Genomic DNA, 16,752 nt, shown 5'->3' with positions numbered 1-16,752 from the left:
GAAACGCATTTGTGTTACACTGCTAGAGTGCTCACTAAATCACAGACAAGCAAATATTAACTCCTACCTATAGAAACTATTTTCAAACTACTGCAAAGTACCAGCTGCATTTCTGCACTGCGTGCCTCGGGGCCTAAAGTATACTTACAACAAACATCCTCCTACACGACATGTAACATCTAAGCTTGACACTGTAAATTAAGCAAAGGAAACAAGCTCTTTTAAATCCTTTTTATTACAGAAAAACAAAAGGCTTACACGTGACTTAAAAAAAAGCAGCATTATTTTATGAATCCAAAGTTATTACAGTGAAGTTGCTTTAAGAAACCTCTAGAGACTGAAGAAAAGAAATAAAACGCCCCTCCACAGACAGCATTCTAGATTACTTATGTGACTACAGCAAACACCTTAATTTCACATCACTTCTGACACCCAGTATATGACTTGTCCACCCTTCTTCTCCCCGTAACTTGTTCAGTGTAGCTGGGGGAAGGATTTGATGAAAACAGCAGTACATTTCAAGTCTAATCTTCAACAGTTCAGTACACATCTGATGGACATTAGAGTTCAGAAGTGACCAGCATACAGGCTTTCCTCTCATTAACTCCAGCTATTAAGTGCTACAGTTTGAACAGATCCCAGTGTGATCCGTTTCTTCTACAGTATTTATCCTTATTCAGGTCCACATCTCAGAAGATTTCCCAGCAAGTTAACTGGCTACTACTGATTATAAACACAAACAAAAATAACCACAAAAAAAGAAGGTTCCATGTTGAAACAGTTCTTAGGAGTGCAGCAGAACTCAGGTATTTTTTCCTTTTCATTGCATTCCAAAGAAGGAACAGCACTGTTCCAGTGAACACCTCAGGTTTTTTTATTAAGTCAAAAGCTGCAGGTTTCCAGCCTGAGCCAACATTAAATACACAACTGATCTGTACTGAAATCTTAAAAAAAGAGACAAAAAAAAATATTACTGCCTTAATAGTCCTAGATTTTGACTATCAGCACTGAGTTGTGCAGAAGTCCAAAGAAATTTACAGGTTTTTTGTTAAGTGATTTTTAAAATTTTTTTCAAAAAACAACTTGGCAGCTCAATACCATTTAAAAAAAGAAAACCCCTTTCTAAACACCTATTCCTCATGTATATGCTAAACCTACACCTCTCAAAGGCTCTACCAAAAAAATAAAACATCAACAAAAAGCAAGAAAACTCCAGCCACTATGTACAACTGGCTATAGTGAAAAAAATGAAAAAAAGGCAATCATAGACAGAAAACAGAGGAAAAAAAAAAAAAAAGGGAAAAAATATATCAGATACCTACTACTCAGTGTTCTATGACCTCATTTTTTCTCTCTCCTCCCAAATGGAAAAAGTTTGGATTCATAATCAGACATGGAATCTTTCCCCAAAAACTTCCTGATCTCTCTACATGTTGTTTATACTGTTTGATAACCAAAATCTTTCAAGTCAGAGATCTACTTAAGGTACTGTGCGTGGCAACATGAAGCCAGCTGTTACCAAGCTACTTAAACAGAAGAAACAAGTTTCTTTCCCACACGGAAAAAGGATGCAAAACATTTTCCCTGGCTACAATTCTACAGCATCACCAAATTTATGCAAACATAGAACTTGTCTATTTAAGCTTACTCATGGTTTTTATTTAAAATTCCTTAATTTAGTGGTATAGCATAGCAATTTCTTACGTGATCAAGGTGCCTCGTAAGGAGGACATAATATTTTGTATTATACAGTAATACAGCCTTAAAAAAAATAAAAAAAAAAAGAAAAAAAAGGAAAAACCCGAGCATGAACAGTTTGAGGAGGAGCAATAAAAGTTTTGTTTTTGTGGTACTTTCCATGATATCAATGCCAAAGGCTGCTTTATAGCTTATCCTTGGGGAGCTTTAGCCCTGGACACAAATTAGTCCTTTTTGCAGTCACAGGCTTGCAATAAAAGTGGCTTTTATGATGAAACAAGTAACAAAAATGCTTTACACTGATCAATCTCTGTCAATATTAATATTAAGCTTCATTAGCTCCCTCCTTCAGAGTAGGTAACAGCCTCAAATGAAACTACCTACCTCAAAGATGTATAACAATCTCAAGTAAACACTGTAAACCATTCAAAAAGCTTGTCATTAGAGAGTTATACAAATAGTCCTATTTATGTCTTCCTTTATCAAGCTGTGCTGCAGATTCAGAAAACTTACAGATCTTTTGCACTCTAAGTGTGCAAGCACTCACAGAAAATAATTAACAGGCAATCACATTCTAAAATGTTTTTAACATAATTTTCCAATATTTTTAGCTGCTAAAGCACTAATAAACACTTAACTTAGCATATAATTCCCACATCCTGTATCTAGTAAACATTCTTGACTGCCAATAATTATATTATTACATGGTAGAACGGTCCTCCAATTCCCAACAATTTACATTTAATTTGAGGAAATAGAAAAATTTGTTGGTTTTGGTTTTTTCCCCCATAATAATGTGCAACAGGTAGAACATGTGACTTCTTAGAAAACTTGTAAGTTGTCTTTAGCTATCAGGCTCTGAAACACTTTACAGCTCTCTTAACCTCTTCTCGTTTTCAGCTTTAACTTTATATGAATGAGTGCATAGCTGTGCTGTATTAGTAGCAGTTCATCACATATAGTAAGGTCAAGTAACATTATCTCACTGTTCTGAACTGGAAGTGAACAATCCAAAACTCTTACAAAAATGGTGTAGAACTGTACCTGAAAATTTCTTCAGTTTAAATTGCTCTTTGTTAATCTACTAAGGACAATTAAGAGAACATCTATTTTTTTTTTCTGTCAATTTCTGAGAAAATTTGAATACATGCAAGTCAAAACTACCATAATGCAGATAAAACTGTCCTCTTTCATGAAGATAATCAATAAACTGCCAATAAATAAGTCTGTTTGGAAATTCTAGAGAATTCTCTTCCTAAACAAGTCAGTCTTTTTTCTTTTCCATTATGTCTTTCTGTTTAAGCTCTCCATCTGAAAGTTCTGTGTATTTTCCATTCTTTTCCTCCTCTTGTTCTTCCTCACTGCCTTCATCTGTGAGCTCCCGATCATCACTTTCCTTTTTAGCTCCCTCATGCTCAAATACCTCTCCCTCTGTATCAGCTGTGCAGATTCCATAACACATGATGCTGATGACCCCCAAGGGCAACCCAAAGAGAAAGCATCCCAGCAGTGGTGAACTCTTGAACACAGACTGTTGAAATAGAAAGTAAAAACCACTTTCAGTGAATATATACAGTTACTGCATTACTTCTCTTATCACTCTGTGTATTTATTCAAAAAACATCCAAAATAAGAATCAGTGTCCTTTAGAGGAATCATGGAATCAGCTAGGTTGGAAAAGACCTTTGAGATCATCAAGTCCAACCTATGGCATAAAACCACCAACAAGACCACAGCACTAAGTGCCACATCCAGTCTTTTATTAAACACCTCCAGGGATGGTGAACCCTACCACCTCCCTAAGCAGCCCATTCCAATACACAGTCACCCTTTCTGTCAAGAACTTCTTCCTAATGTCCAGCCTAAACCTTCCCTGAGAGACTGTGTCCTCTTGTCCTAATGGATGGGTTATTTTGGTTTTTCTGCTTGTTTGGTTTGGGTTTTGGGTTTTATTATGGTTGTTGCTTTGTGGGGTTCTTTTTATTAGGTTTGTTTGGTTGGTTTCTTCCACAGAAATGGCAAGGAGCCCCCAACTTTAACAATTTCTATTATGAGTTCATAAAAAATGACACTGAAGTTCAAATATTACAATATTGCATTGGGATAGTTAATGTTTACACACCAACTGCATATCCTACGCATTCTTTGAAGCTTTAAAAACAGTTGTTCCAAGAGTGTTAAAAAACACTTTAAAAAAAAAAAAGTCGTCTCTTACTTGTCTCATTCTCAAAAATTAGTCTGCAAAAGAAGTTGAGAGAACTTCCTGTTGAGGAGTAGCTTAATGGCACAGGAAGAAGGACGTATGGTTTCAGAAACTGGTGGCTAAGCATTTCACTTCCACAGATATTTGGAAGCCACTCATTTAGAAACAAGTGAGTTTCAATTTAAATTCACACTACAGGTTTATTTGTTGGTGCAGGACGAGTGCAGAAATGGATTTGTGTACATCTTCCCAACAAAATTTTGTTAAGCATTAACCTATGAGAAAGACGACAAAAATGTTTGCTTTAAAAGTACATAAAGAGTAGTTTTTAATCCCCTTATGCTCTAACTAATTAGACCAAAAATGCAACATTCCTCAGAACAGTGAAGTGGTACCAGTTTCAGGAAAGGATGTCAAAAGGGTCAAGGAAAATATCTTGAATTCTCTCTGTTCTGTCCCTTAAAATACATGTCAGGTATACAGAAAAGCAGTGAAAAATGAAGCAACTAAGATATGTTGAATATTTATCACACATATTATTAAAAAATTTAATCAAGAAGTTCATTTGTCTTAAACTTATACATATACCTATAATATATACAATACAAAACAACTCATACAATATATTTTTAAAACCCTCTAAAAGTATTTGTATCCTGATTGGCAAGGGCACCATCTAATTCAATGAAAAATAAAACTTACCACTATAGTAGACTTGGCATCATAGATTATTCTCTTGATTCGTTGTAGAAGTCCATCACCACCCTGTGCCTGAAATTTCAAATGGAACCATGTCAAAACTGCTGACATTTTTCAGTTATGATTCCAAAAGTTCATTCTTCTGACCTTGCAATCTTAAGTCCCTTTAGAAGGAAATGAAAGTAATTATTCTTACATCTCATGATGCCCAGACGCTCCAACTTGCCAAGCTTGGACAAAGATTATTCAGTAGTCTTATAAAAAAGTCTCTCACAATTGTTTTGAACAATCAGTGCCAACTTGGACAGTGGGCTGACACTTACTCTCTCAGCATAAAGGAACACTAACAAAAACTAGCAACTGTCCTGATGTAGCAATGATAAAACTACATAGCAGCAAAACTACTGCAGCTGTTGAACATCCACTTATGGATTATGACAGCACAGCTAGAAAAATCTAAGAGCTAAGCAAAGAGAAGATATGAAGGTGTAATAAATAAAACCTGTGTCAAGCAAGGACAGACTATACCTACACTAACCCCTAATTGAGTAGTGTTCAAAATAACTACATGAATCAGAAGTCCTGTCTGATGAACAGGACCAGTTTTCACCTTTCTTGAGTAGCCAGAGAAACAAATACATATTTGGAAGTCAACTGATCAGCACCTGATCTGACCAAATCCCCTCAAACAGCAAAAGAAGTCCACAGAGACAGACTCACAAAAGGTTATCTGTAGGATCATACAGAATAACAATAAAGTCCAGGTGAATAATCCAACACTTCCCAAGGAAGAGAAAGGGGAATGCCAGACTTCTCAGAAATTTCTCTGTGGTTCATAAAGTCTGCATTCTATTAGCTGTTTACCAGCATACTTTGAAGACTCTCATTCCTCATGCCTCAATTTCTTGGGCAGAGAATGTAGCCAAAGTAGCCATTTTATGTCTACAGACACCTTAAATGCAGACAGCTTAAATGAAGCCACATCCTGTATTTTTGTATTGTACAGAGATGTGAATTTAGACCAACCTTTAATCACTCTAGCTGAGATACTGCAAACAAAAGATAGAAAGACCTAAGTGACACTACAGCAACAAACAAGAGGCATCACAAATGATTTTCCTCCAAGTAAAAAAAAAAGAGAAACCAATTACACTTCTTGTTTCAACCAGAAAGATACATACAAATAGAGTCTAACAAATAACATAATTCAATGCACTCAAAAACCATTAAAAAAACAAGAACTCAAAAAGCAATACTCCTCACACTGCAACTGGAAGCATAGCCAGTCAAGTCTGGAACAGCACATAAATCCACCAATATCATGTTCTACATCAACCTGTCAGATTAAATAAACCAAAGTACCCCATATGACAAATATCTTCTGCATTATTTGCTATTACGACCCAATGACCTAAAACTGCTGGTGTAATATAAAGTGGGATTCAGCACTCAATATACAGTGAAATTGGGGCTAAAACCAGAAATAGGTTTCTCCCAGGAGGCAGCCAAATTATTTGTTAGCAGCTCGCCTTCATGGCAAAGCATTCTCTCCCCAGAAGCACAAATGACAGTTCTGCTCCATGACCTCTTTCCTCATCCACAAACCATAGCCTTCTATCCAACTTACAGTACACTGAGGGAATAAATACTCAAAAATTATCCAAGTCATCAATTCCAATTGATTTATTATCTTCCTTGTTTTAACAAAAGACAGCTCTTTTTCAGTTTTAGAGCAGAGAAGAGTAAGCTTGTGTCCATTTCTAACATCCAAAGCAAATATAACACTGTTTTTTGGATCTGAACTTTTAATTCATCCAGCTACTGCATTTATTAGTTTACCACCCAAAAGAAAGGGCGCAGTAGAATTATGCACTATAATTCAAAATTTTAAACAAATACATTTAATGCAAACCAGGAGATGAATAAAAATCTCTCCATTTACTACTGCACCAGTAAAAGGAATATCAAAAGAAGCCAGCTAACATTATGCTATAAACAAAAGATAGCTTACTTTGCACAACATGCAACAGCATGACTGCAGAATTTACAATCACATATTCAATGACAGCACCCAAGACAGTAAGACAGGACAGGGATATGAAACACATGCATAACTATCAGAGTAACCAATTTTTTTCCTTACTTTAGCATCTAAGGAAATAAACACCAACCAATATATTCCAAGCCACAATGAAGACTTACTTCAGCTGTACCATCCAGGATATTGTTAATAAACTGAACCATGTCTTCTGTGCTCTCAATGTGCCTATCTGGTAGAAAATACTGCTGATTGGAGGTATTCAATACAACAATAGTAGGGATTGTCAAGTCACTGCAAACATAAAACAGACAGTTTATATATTTAAAGAGCTACCATACGAAATATTCCAATTCAAGTAATCCCTACATCATTTCAAAAGGGAATCCATTAATCTTCTCTTCATGTGTGTTCTTTATAATAATTCTTTAAAAGCAAGAGAGAAGGGGGAAGATAATCATCTGGATGGTATAGACATGTTTCTCATTAATATTTTTTTCCTTCACATCCGTGTCAATGACAGTATTGAAGCTTACAGCATTTTACTTACCAGAGCAACTGCAAATCAGGTACCTTATGACTTTCCAAATAGTAAGAGATCCCAGATAGTAGCCTTGTATACAAAATGCTTTAAGTGTTTTAGTTCACAAAGGCAGCAGTGTAACTCAAAGATGTAATCCCACACAACCATTGTCTAACTGATCACCTTTATCAATCAATCTCTGCCAGTCAAATCAAAAGTATGAGCCGTATCAAGCAAAGTTTTTCTACAGCTCTTTTAGAGATGGCATATGAGCAGCAGAGTTTTTGAAGAATTTTATTACTCAGCAGTTAACATTCATGTGCATGTGCAATATATCATAACTGGAAAGAAAAAAAATGCTAGAAATTATCTCTGGACACAAACCAGTTTAATCTTCCATTCATTGTAGCATTAAATTCAAAATTAAATCAGGTTTAGCAAATTTTAATGCTGCAAAAAAACACTGTTTGACAAGTAAGATTTAAATACATTAAACAAGGTTAAAAATCACTGGTAGTCTTTGCCAATTTTCTACAGATCTGTCAGTAATGAATTCAGATACTTCCTTCACATGAGAAGCAATGCACACCTTCTTTTTCTACATTTTTACCCTTGTCCAGTAGTGCCCCATCCATGTACATTTGCAATCCATGTAACACTGATGATGATTTCAGTCTTATCTGTGGCTACCAATTCATACGAAATTATTTAATGAAAATACTGGTTATTTACTCAAGATGCCCATTTTTCTTTGAAGTCACTGAAATCATCCTAAATTTTCTCCCATAGTTTAGGTGAGGTTTTCAGTTTTGATTTTAATTCAAATGCAAACCTAGAAGTGAAAAAGTTTAATACTTGTAGATGGCAATTTTATGAACTTCTAGAAAGCTGAATACTTTAAGGTGCAGACTCTACTCCCAGTACTGAAGCTGAAAGCATGGTGCCACCTCAAAAAACATAAGGGTAATTACAGGGATAACAAAATAATGCCATCCTTTACATGGAACTCTAGACAAACAACCAAACAAAACTTTGTACACAGAGAATCTGCCACATAAGTGTCTCTAAATATAATGTTTTTCCATGAAACTTTTATTCTTTTCTTATTAGAAACAAACAAGAAACCTAAGTAGAAGGCATTCAAACCAAGTCAGGTGTTTTTGCAAGCACCTCGTAACAAGTTATCAATTTCTGCCGAAATACGTCATCCCAGCCAAAACAGAACAAGTTTTATTAATCAGATGCAGTGTCTCTGTTGCATTTAACAGCCTGGAAACTGATATTCTTAGAGTTGGTTGTAGAGCAGCTGAAAGATAACCTCTATACGTGGATTCTATATGCTATACAGACATTCATAAAAGCACATTTAATGTGTTAGTTCCAAGAGCAGAGAGCTCTACATAAACCTACAGCTGACATTCTCTGTGATACACCTTGGCTTACAAAAAGCTCTATTTTTGCTTTCACTAAAACACTGAAAAGCATTTTTAAGTACAGTTATGTATTTTAATTAAAATACATGATATTCTGATTTCTTCTTTTGTGCATAGTTGTAAACGTGCCATTTCTAGTCCAACAAAAGCATTTTAATACACTGCTGAAGAGACAGAAGAATTACAATGTCTACTAATGGAGTTACAGCCAAGTTCATAAATGTCAGGGTCTACTAGGTTCTATCCCCAGAAATCACAGAATATTTTGTCCTTTGTGAAGAAAACAATTTATTCCTATATGCATCTGGTACAGTAAAAAACCTGTTCTGTGATATGTTTCTCACTATTCAGATTTTTTTATTTCCACTTGCTGCCATCTGGTGACAAACCAAAGCAGTTGCAATACATTTTTTTTAAACCCAAATTACTCACGTAGCCACATGAAGAGCTTTGAACATAATTTGCTGCATTCTTTTGCAGCTTCCTACTTATGCTTGAAATGCATACAGTAGTTTAGAAAATAATTAAAAGCTGGTGAGTACTTAACAACCACTTTCCATATATTCAAAATTATAAAACCAGGCATTTTGCAGATTCAGTTAAAGCCAGCTGAACAGATCTTGCCACTAGATCACTACCATCCCAAGTGGCAGTTCTGTCTTCTTTCCCTTCATTTCCTTCCTCCCAGGCATCTCATCTCCCTTCCCTACTTCTTTGCACATCAGTGCTGGTGCTCAACAGAGTAGAAGGGAATTCATTGTTGAATCAGCAAAATAAATTTCCTACTTGCCCAGACAAAAAAACAAACTCTTCTCTGCCAGATAAACAGGATGAAACAGCTCAGCAGACAGACATAAGAGCCTGCACAGGAGAAGCAATCAAGGAAGTGAGGGAGGTCTTAACTTCTGGCAATTATAAAGCCCTAGCTCAATCAAATCACACAATTTTAATTGAGAGACAGTTGTTTTTAAATTAATTGCATTCAGGTGTTAATCTGCAGACATTCTACAAAAATACAGACCTTGTGCTTCTGGGTCCACATGAAGCTCCTAGAATCTTTAGGGGCATGAACACATGCTTAATTAATGGTTTGATCCCTGAGAAAGGGATTTGGAAAACTTACAGAATTAGCATACTGACTTCTGATTTTCCTTTCTTTCAGAACTCCAAAGGCCAGAGGAGAACACGTGTTTAACTACAAATGCCAAGCAACTCAACTCTCTAATTATGCATTTTTTAGAAAAGGATCAAAGTAAGGGCAACTGTCAAGCATCTTGTTAAACCACCTCTAAATTTCAAAATGAACCATGTATATATCAAGTGTAGACAGCATCTTCCATGTATTCTATGCTTCTCTAGGTCTTAAAAATACATTAAGAATGAAAGCTCACAATTCTAACAGTTATTAATTTAACAAAGTAGACCTAAAAGATAAGCTTTGTCCATCAGCATTATCAGTAAACCAAACGTCTAACATTAAATTATACATTTATACAGTTTAACAAAAAACTGATACTATGTTACAGGCTGAATTCTGACGACAGAGATTTTTTTTTAAGCTGTGAAAGCCAAGAACTTTTTGTAAGATTATCTTCAAGTAACTACACTTGGCAACAAATAGAAGAAAAGAATATTCAAAAAAGAATTTACTTACTCCATTAGTAAACTATTAATGTAATCATTTCCGTCCATATGGCCAAACTGAAAATCCCTGTATGAGAAGCAGTTAAAAATGAAATGATGAGAAAGAAAACACAATAGTGGGTTTCAGAAAGAATTCTCCCTTAAATATTTTTCCTATAACTGAAAATGAGAGCACACACTCAGCAATGTAATTCAAAAAAAGTGATGATCGAGAACACAGCATGATGAAACACAGCTCATGAAATGGTCCTATTAAGTATCAGTATACAAATATAAAAGCAGGCACTGTAACATTTTTCACATAGAGAAAAAAAGTGACTGGTATCTTAGAAAGATTAATGCAGAAGTTGAATTAAGACATCAGAGTACCATGTATGCCTACCTGTGAAAGTGATCCCGATAATCTCTGGCGACTTCCTGAATAATAGACTTTAGTCTAGAAGGAAAAAAATTGGCAATGATAATCCAGGATAAACTCTTTCTAAATACAAACAATAAACCTTGAGATTTCCCCAGTAAGCAGCAATTTGTACCTCATCAGCAAAAAGGACTAACAAAAACCACCTTGCTCATCTTGCTTAGTTCCTAAAGGTTGAAAATAGCATCCACAGTACTTGAACAGTATTTTTTTTAGTCTGTGTATGCAACCAGAAAGGGACAAGGGAAGGTCTTGTTCCTCTCAGTCTCATCAGCAAACTCCAACCCCAGCGAAAATATCCCTTCTTTAAAGTTCCACAGACAACTAATACATAAGCACTGCTAACCTAATTTTCAAAGTGAGTGAACTGAAGTACAGTCATTTGTTTAAACTCACTGAGTTCATCTCGAAGTCATCTGAACTCCAGCACTTTTGTCTATGTTTAAAAGGTGACACAATAGGTTTTAAAAGCTATGAGATCACCATTTGCTCATGTAATCTCATTAGCAAGTGGCAGAAGAGTGATACAGGAACTCGCACGATCTCAGTGAAGTCATGTGTGCTTCAACCAAGCCATAAATTAAGTAAAGTTAGTACATTAAGTCAGAAATTAAAGAACCTTTGCAAGTTAAACCCACTGATTTAACCTATATTTCTTAATATTTAAGAAACTTCCAAACTTCCCTATGTCATACCAGCACATTTCTCCCATAGTGCCACCAATACTCAATTCTGTACCTGGTATGTTCCACTGAAGAGTTTTTATCATCAATGACTGCAATAGCCACAAGTTTTCCTAAAATAAGGAATAAAATTCTTGAAACCATTTAAAAAGAAACACACATTGTCCGATGGGAAATATGTCAACTTAGAAGATCAGGTACTCTCCAGCAAGAGGAATTAGTTCTTATGTATAAACCAGCCTTAGAGCCAAAGAGCCTCTTCGAGCTGACCATGCTGTGGTTTTCTCAAAGCTACTGAAAATAAATTAAGATGGGGCTTAATGCCACACCACTAGCATCCTATGAAAAGCCTATCTATAGAAAGAAGTTAAAAGGGAGAAAATACAGATAAAAATTAATTTCCTACTTAAGCTGCATATTTGCATATACCTATATATAAGGCTATGGGGACCTTTATTATATAGCAGCAAATTACTGATTCTAAGTGATTAAATCATTATTGTACCGATTTAGTAACGACTATTTTTCACACAGTTGTGAGCATTATGGAAAAAAAAATTGGAAAATTTACTGGTAGAGCCCAGAATTCATGACATCAGAAACAATTTAGTTCATAGCCCTCTGTCAGAGGAGCTTAAAGGTCAACACCAGAATATACTGATCTTTTCAGGATTTACTTTGTGAAGTTTTTCTGATTAAAAGAAAAAAAAAACAAAGAAAAACCAAACCCAAGGAGTCCTATGGTCAATCAGATAACATTATGTTTAAAAAGCTGGCCAAAGTTTCTCCAGATCAAGCACTTGAAGTAAGGAAAGCAGATCTGTTAACAGTGCAGTCGTCAGACAGATTAACCCGAGGCTCCAGATGGCCGATTTGTCACTTCTCTCCAGGTGCCACAATTTACTCAAAACCCTCCCCACCAAGCCAACCAATTGCTCAGTTCCTACCTATCACCATGCTACAGCAATCTTTCCCTTCAAAAATAGGAAGTCACTCTTCTTCGAGTAATAACTGAAGAGTTTTAAGGGCAAGAACTATGACTTGTTCCCAGGCTTCCTTGTGAAATAGCAGTAGTTTCTCCCCATCCCACTTCTTCCATACCTCAATTCCACTTTTTCCCCATTTCTTTCCAACCTAAGACACTATTTAATAAATACACCAGGAGACAACTAATTACCTTTTAGACTGCAAAAGATGATGTAAATAAATTCCAGGTACTACGTATTAATACATAAAGTTCTCTAAAGTAAATGATGGCTTCTCCAATGTATTAATAAAGTCAAAATAATTTTTTTTGTAATTTGAGGAATTGTTAAGTCAAAAATGTAACAGGAAGAAATATGCAACATTTGAACAACTTGCAATAGCATTTCTGTAAATAACCTTTTAAAATGTAGGTGTAACAATATTAGCTTTACAAACATGTAAGAACATAGATGTTTCATATTCTTTAAAACCTGAAAAAACACAATATTGACTGAATGTAAGTATTTTGAAATGGAATATAGATGATAAGATGCCCTGGCCTGGAAAAATCAACACTTACAGTATTTTTTCTGATACCTCAAAGTGTGTATACCTTAAGAGCAGTACAAGTCATTTGTCTTTTCCAGAGCTCATCTGGCTGCAAAATTTTCATTTGGCCTGCAGAACTTTTGCTAAAGAAAAGCTTAAGTTTTCTGGGAAAAGTCCACTTCAGTACATGCTCCTCCTCCCTTCCTTGTCACATCTATTTCAAAGATATCTAAATCCACTAGATGTAGGATATCTGAAAAATCTATATTTAATATTTCTAAATCTAGTTTTAAAATTCCCTGCATGTATTCCAAGAGCTAATATGCAACTTATGCAAAACCTAAGGTGCTCTTAAATTAGAAGTCCTACTATTCTTTGTGACTACTACAGGATTAGACACACAAACTTTTATGTTGTGAGAAAAGGACTAGTGTAGGCTGTGGATGAAACCTCTAGTCACAGGACTGTCCAACATCAGCAAAAGACTGCCACTCTCAGCTCTAACCTGATAGTGATTAATTTCTAAAGTTTAAAAACATGGTCTTAGTACTCTTTTTAAATCAATACTCTTTAGTACACGATGTCAAAGAGTTTAGTAGTAGCATCATCTCACCTGTATCTCCAAGTTCATACAGTGTAAAGCCATCTACATGAAGGTAACCTTGAAATCTTTCTCTATTTATCCAGGATGACAAATCACCATCTTCATATTCTGGGGTGGGGGGGGGAGGAAAGAAAGATTAAATTTTTTTTAGAGGTGAGCCATCAGATTTACTATTTCAGTACTACTGAGGCAACCACTACTTTCCCTCCTTTTTTCCTTTTATTCTTTAGAAAAATTATCACACATTTCTGGGCATTTCTCTCAAGTTTTAAAACTTCTAAAGCTATTTTCAACTATTGAACAAAAAGTGTATGATAGAAAAGCGTGAAAAGTTGATTTAATAATCTTTCTTTTCCCAAATTATGCTATATAGACTATACTAGAAGCTAACTGTGACCCAGTGCAGAAAGGAACAGTTTCAAAGACTGTTTTAAAAGGTGTGTGTGCGCTTAAGTCGTCATGTTTCAAACAAAGTAGAGATATATTAATACAGAAAGCAATATTTGTGAGAGTCCTTAAGTGAAAAAGAAAGATCAAGAAAACACAGATGGATTAAACAGGATTGTGAATGTAAAAGAACAAGTAACCATGCATGACTGACAGTTATACTGAAGGCTAGTTTCAGATGCTAGATGTTTTAACCTATTAAGAATTAAATTCTAATACATACCATCAGTTAGATCTAAATCACAAGTAAAAAAGAAAAATGTATAGAGATATATGTTGCATTTTATGGAAATAAATGCAAAATAAATAATTTATCTTAAATCCTATTGTATAGACTGAAGTATCAATAATTTCAGGCTAACAATTATCTGCCACAAGATAGTAGCAAGCAATTCCAAGCGTAATGCATCCCTTAGATCTGCATCCATTTTCCCTACTATGGAGAAGAAAAAAACCCAAACCAAAACGCCAGACAAGGTGAGACCACTGAAGTGCATTTTGCTAGAAGGTTTTCCTCAGAGTGAGCTCTTCAAATTTCTGCCCAGTCATAACAGTTGCACATAAAACCTTATGCAGACTCTTAAACGGCGTTTTCCTTTATTTGTTTGACTTACAATAATGGTTTTGGTACATTACGAAAAAGTAGAACTTTTACAAAGTAAATTAAAAGCCTGAATATGGCTTTTGCATTTGTTTTAAAAGGTGCTTGAAAAGCAAGCAGGCCACACAGCAAAGTAAGTGCTTCTCTGACAACCTTTCTCCAGAATTGCTAAAAGAGATCCAAAAAATTAAATGCAAATCAAGGAGGCTGTAGAGTGAAGTTTTATCTGGAGGCAACAAACTGAAGAGGAAGACAAGTACATCCGTTCTACGAGGTCACAAAGAATATCCTTGGTGGCCATCCTGGAGTATTTTGCTGTGGTACTACTTATCCTCAGAAATTAAACCTTCAGAATAATTTTCTGAGTGATATGTTTTCAACTTAAAAGTGAAAACTTGCATTTAAAACGATCTAAATCAAGAGCAGTTGTTTTTGCAAGTAAGTGGTGTGCTTATAAAGCCCAGGCTGTGCAATGTAACTGTGTGTGTCCGTAGGTGCTTCCAACATGCAGGAGCCTTATGGTACAGTCTGAGTACAATGTAATACTTATATCTGGATATGCACACATGCAGAGATACACCTTTTACAGAAATGGCAGGTGTACTGGCATTATGTACTGCATATATACTCTGCAGAAACAGCAGTGATAAAAAACACTACTAGCTTCAGGCGGCCATTCTACAGCCTACACCCTGAACAAGCCAGATGAAGCAGTCTAGGTATATGATGAATTTGTACAGTGAGGGAAGAAGGAACTTTTCTAAGTACATTCATGGTAGCAAAACAGTAATATTGGAAGCTACATCTTACTGAAAACACAAAGTGAACATCATCATTTCTACTTCTGTACTGCTGAACCAAATTCCTTGCATTTTGTTGTGCAAGAACTAGTAATTGTTTTCTCTTTTCCCTCATGAAGAAGCTGTTATTTATTGTAAAACTGGGGAATTTCCCAGCTCCCCAACATACCCTTCAAAAAACCTCAACTCCTCCAGTTTTTCCATATATGCTTTAAATATCTTGCTCTTAAGATAACATCCACTTTTACTTACCATCATAAACAAAGTAAGTTCCATCTTTGAAGACCATAACAGCAGGCAATTCAGGCAATGTCACATACTGAAAGAGTCAGGTTTCAATTAATCCATGGAAGATTAAAATATTTTTAAACAAACAAAAAAATCTGAAAACATGTAAATGTAGTTCATGGGGAAAATCTCTTAAGGACACCTAAATACTTTCTGCCTACATTTACTAAGATAAATTTACCAGCTTCTGTATATTAAAAGTAACACAACATAAATACATTTTTGAGAGGTAAATCTTGCAAAATGTAAAAGACACAGGATTTTTACCGCTATCTGCAGTAGCATGAAGAATAGTTTATGGATTGGATATGAACTTTAGGTAGGAAATTTTAACCTGAGGGTTTTATCAATCATGCTCTCAGTTCCCAATTTGTGCTGTTGTCAGCATACCTGTCATACTGCTACTTCTCCTAGATGGACAGTCAATTTTGCAGCGTAAAATAGTACCACTGGTAACATGTCCCACTAAAACTGGGTTATTTCTGTGCTTCAGACTGATGGGAATATAAAGAAACAGCTTCAGCCCACCAGGCTGAAAACAGACCTAATTTAGACAAACAACAAAAGCCTGTATTACAATGCTAAACATGATATTTGAGATGGTCAGCAACATACTAAAAAAAGAGCTGTAGAAACTTTCTCCTTGGAACTCAAAGTAATTTTAGTCAGCTCATATTTTTAGTGAACTGCCATAGAAAAAATCCTGCATCTACTTCTTACTGCTTGCTAGCATTCCAAGTTAAAATTTTAACAGCATTTGTGATTAAGAAAGAACTGCATCTTAACCTTAGTTTTGATCACATCATCTGAATTGTCTGATTTACTGATATGTTTTGGAAAGGTAAGAACAGCATCATTTCCAAATGACATGCCTTCTGTCATCATTCTGCATTAACTTTCTTGGAAATTAATGTAAAAGCAGAAATTTATAGTATAATAGCTGATATGAATAAGCAAGAGGGTAGTCCCAGATGATGCTTTGTTCTCTTACTTGCCCGAAACATAATTTAACATCTTTGAAGGACAAATCAATCCGTGTACAGCTTAAAGTCTGCAACAGATCCCTAAAGCTCGGAACAACACCTAAGGCAATGAAACAAAGCCTAACCATGAACACTGCAATGCAAAACCTCATTACAACTAGTAACCAGAAATTTC

At 35.4% G+C, this 16,752-nt stretch overlaps 1 protein-coding gene across 1 annotated transcript in view; it reads right to left on the bottom strand.

Annotated features, from left to right (window-relative positions):
* Nucleotides 1–257: 257 nt before the first annotated feature.
* Nucleotides 258–16,752, bottom strand: part of TMX3 (thioredoxin related transmembrane protein 3) — a 29,276-nt gene continuing 12,781 nt past the window's right edge. Inside the window, exons 9-16 of the mRNA XM_082278164.1 lie at nucleotides 15,559–15,625; nucleotides 13,468–13,566; nucleotides 11,395–11,452; nucleotides 10,621–10,674; nucleotides 10,249–10,305; nucleotides 6,803–6,932; nucleotides 4,604–4,672; nucleotides 258–3,229 (exon numbers count right to left, since the gene is read on the bottom strand). Coding sequence (XP_082134290.1) covers nucleotides 2,963–3,229; nucleotides 4,604–4,672; nucleotides 6,803–6,932; nucleotides 10,249–10,305; nucleotides 10,621–10,674; nucleotides 11,395–11,452; nucleotides 13,468–13,566; nucleotides 15,559–15,625 — 801 coding nt within the window. The 3' untranslated portion in view covers nucleotides 258–2,962. The remainder of the gene's footprint in view (nucleotides 3,230–4,603; nucleotides 4,673–6,802; nucleotides 6,933–10,248; nucleotides 10,306–10,620; nucleotides 10,675–11,394; nucleotides 11,453–13,467; nucleotides 13,567–15,558; nucleotides 15,626–16,752) is intronic.

This window comes from Coloeus monedula, assembly GCF_965178545.1.
Source record: "Coloeus monedula genome assembly, chromosome: 1".
Lineage (NCBI taxonomy): Eukaryota > Metazoa > Chordata > Aves > Passeriformes > Corvidae > Coloeus > Coloeus monedula.
Note: the sequence above shows the minus strand (reverse complement) of the source record. Positions and strands in the feature narration are given on the sequence as shown.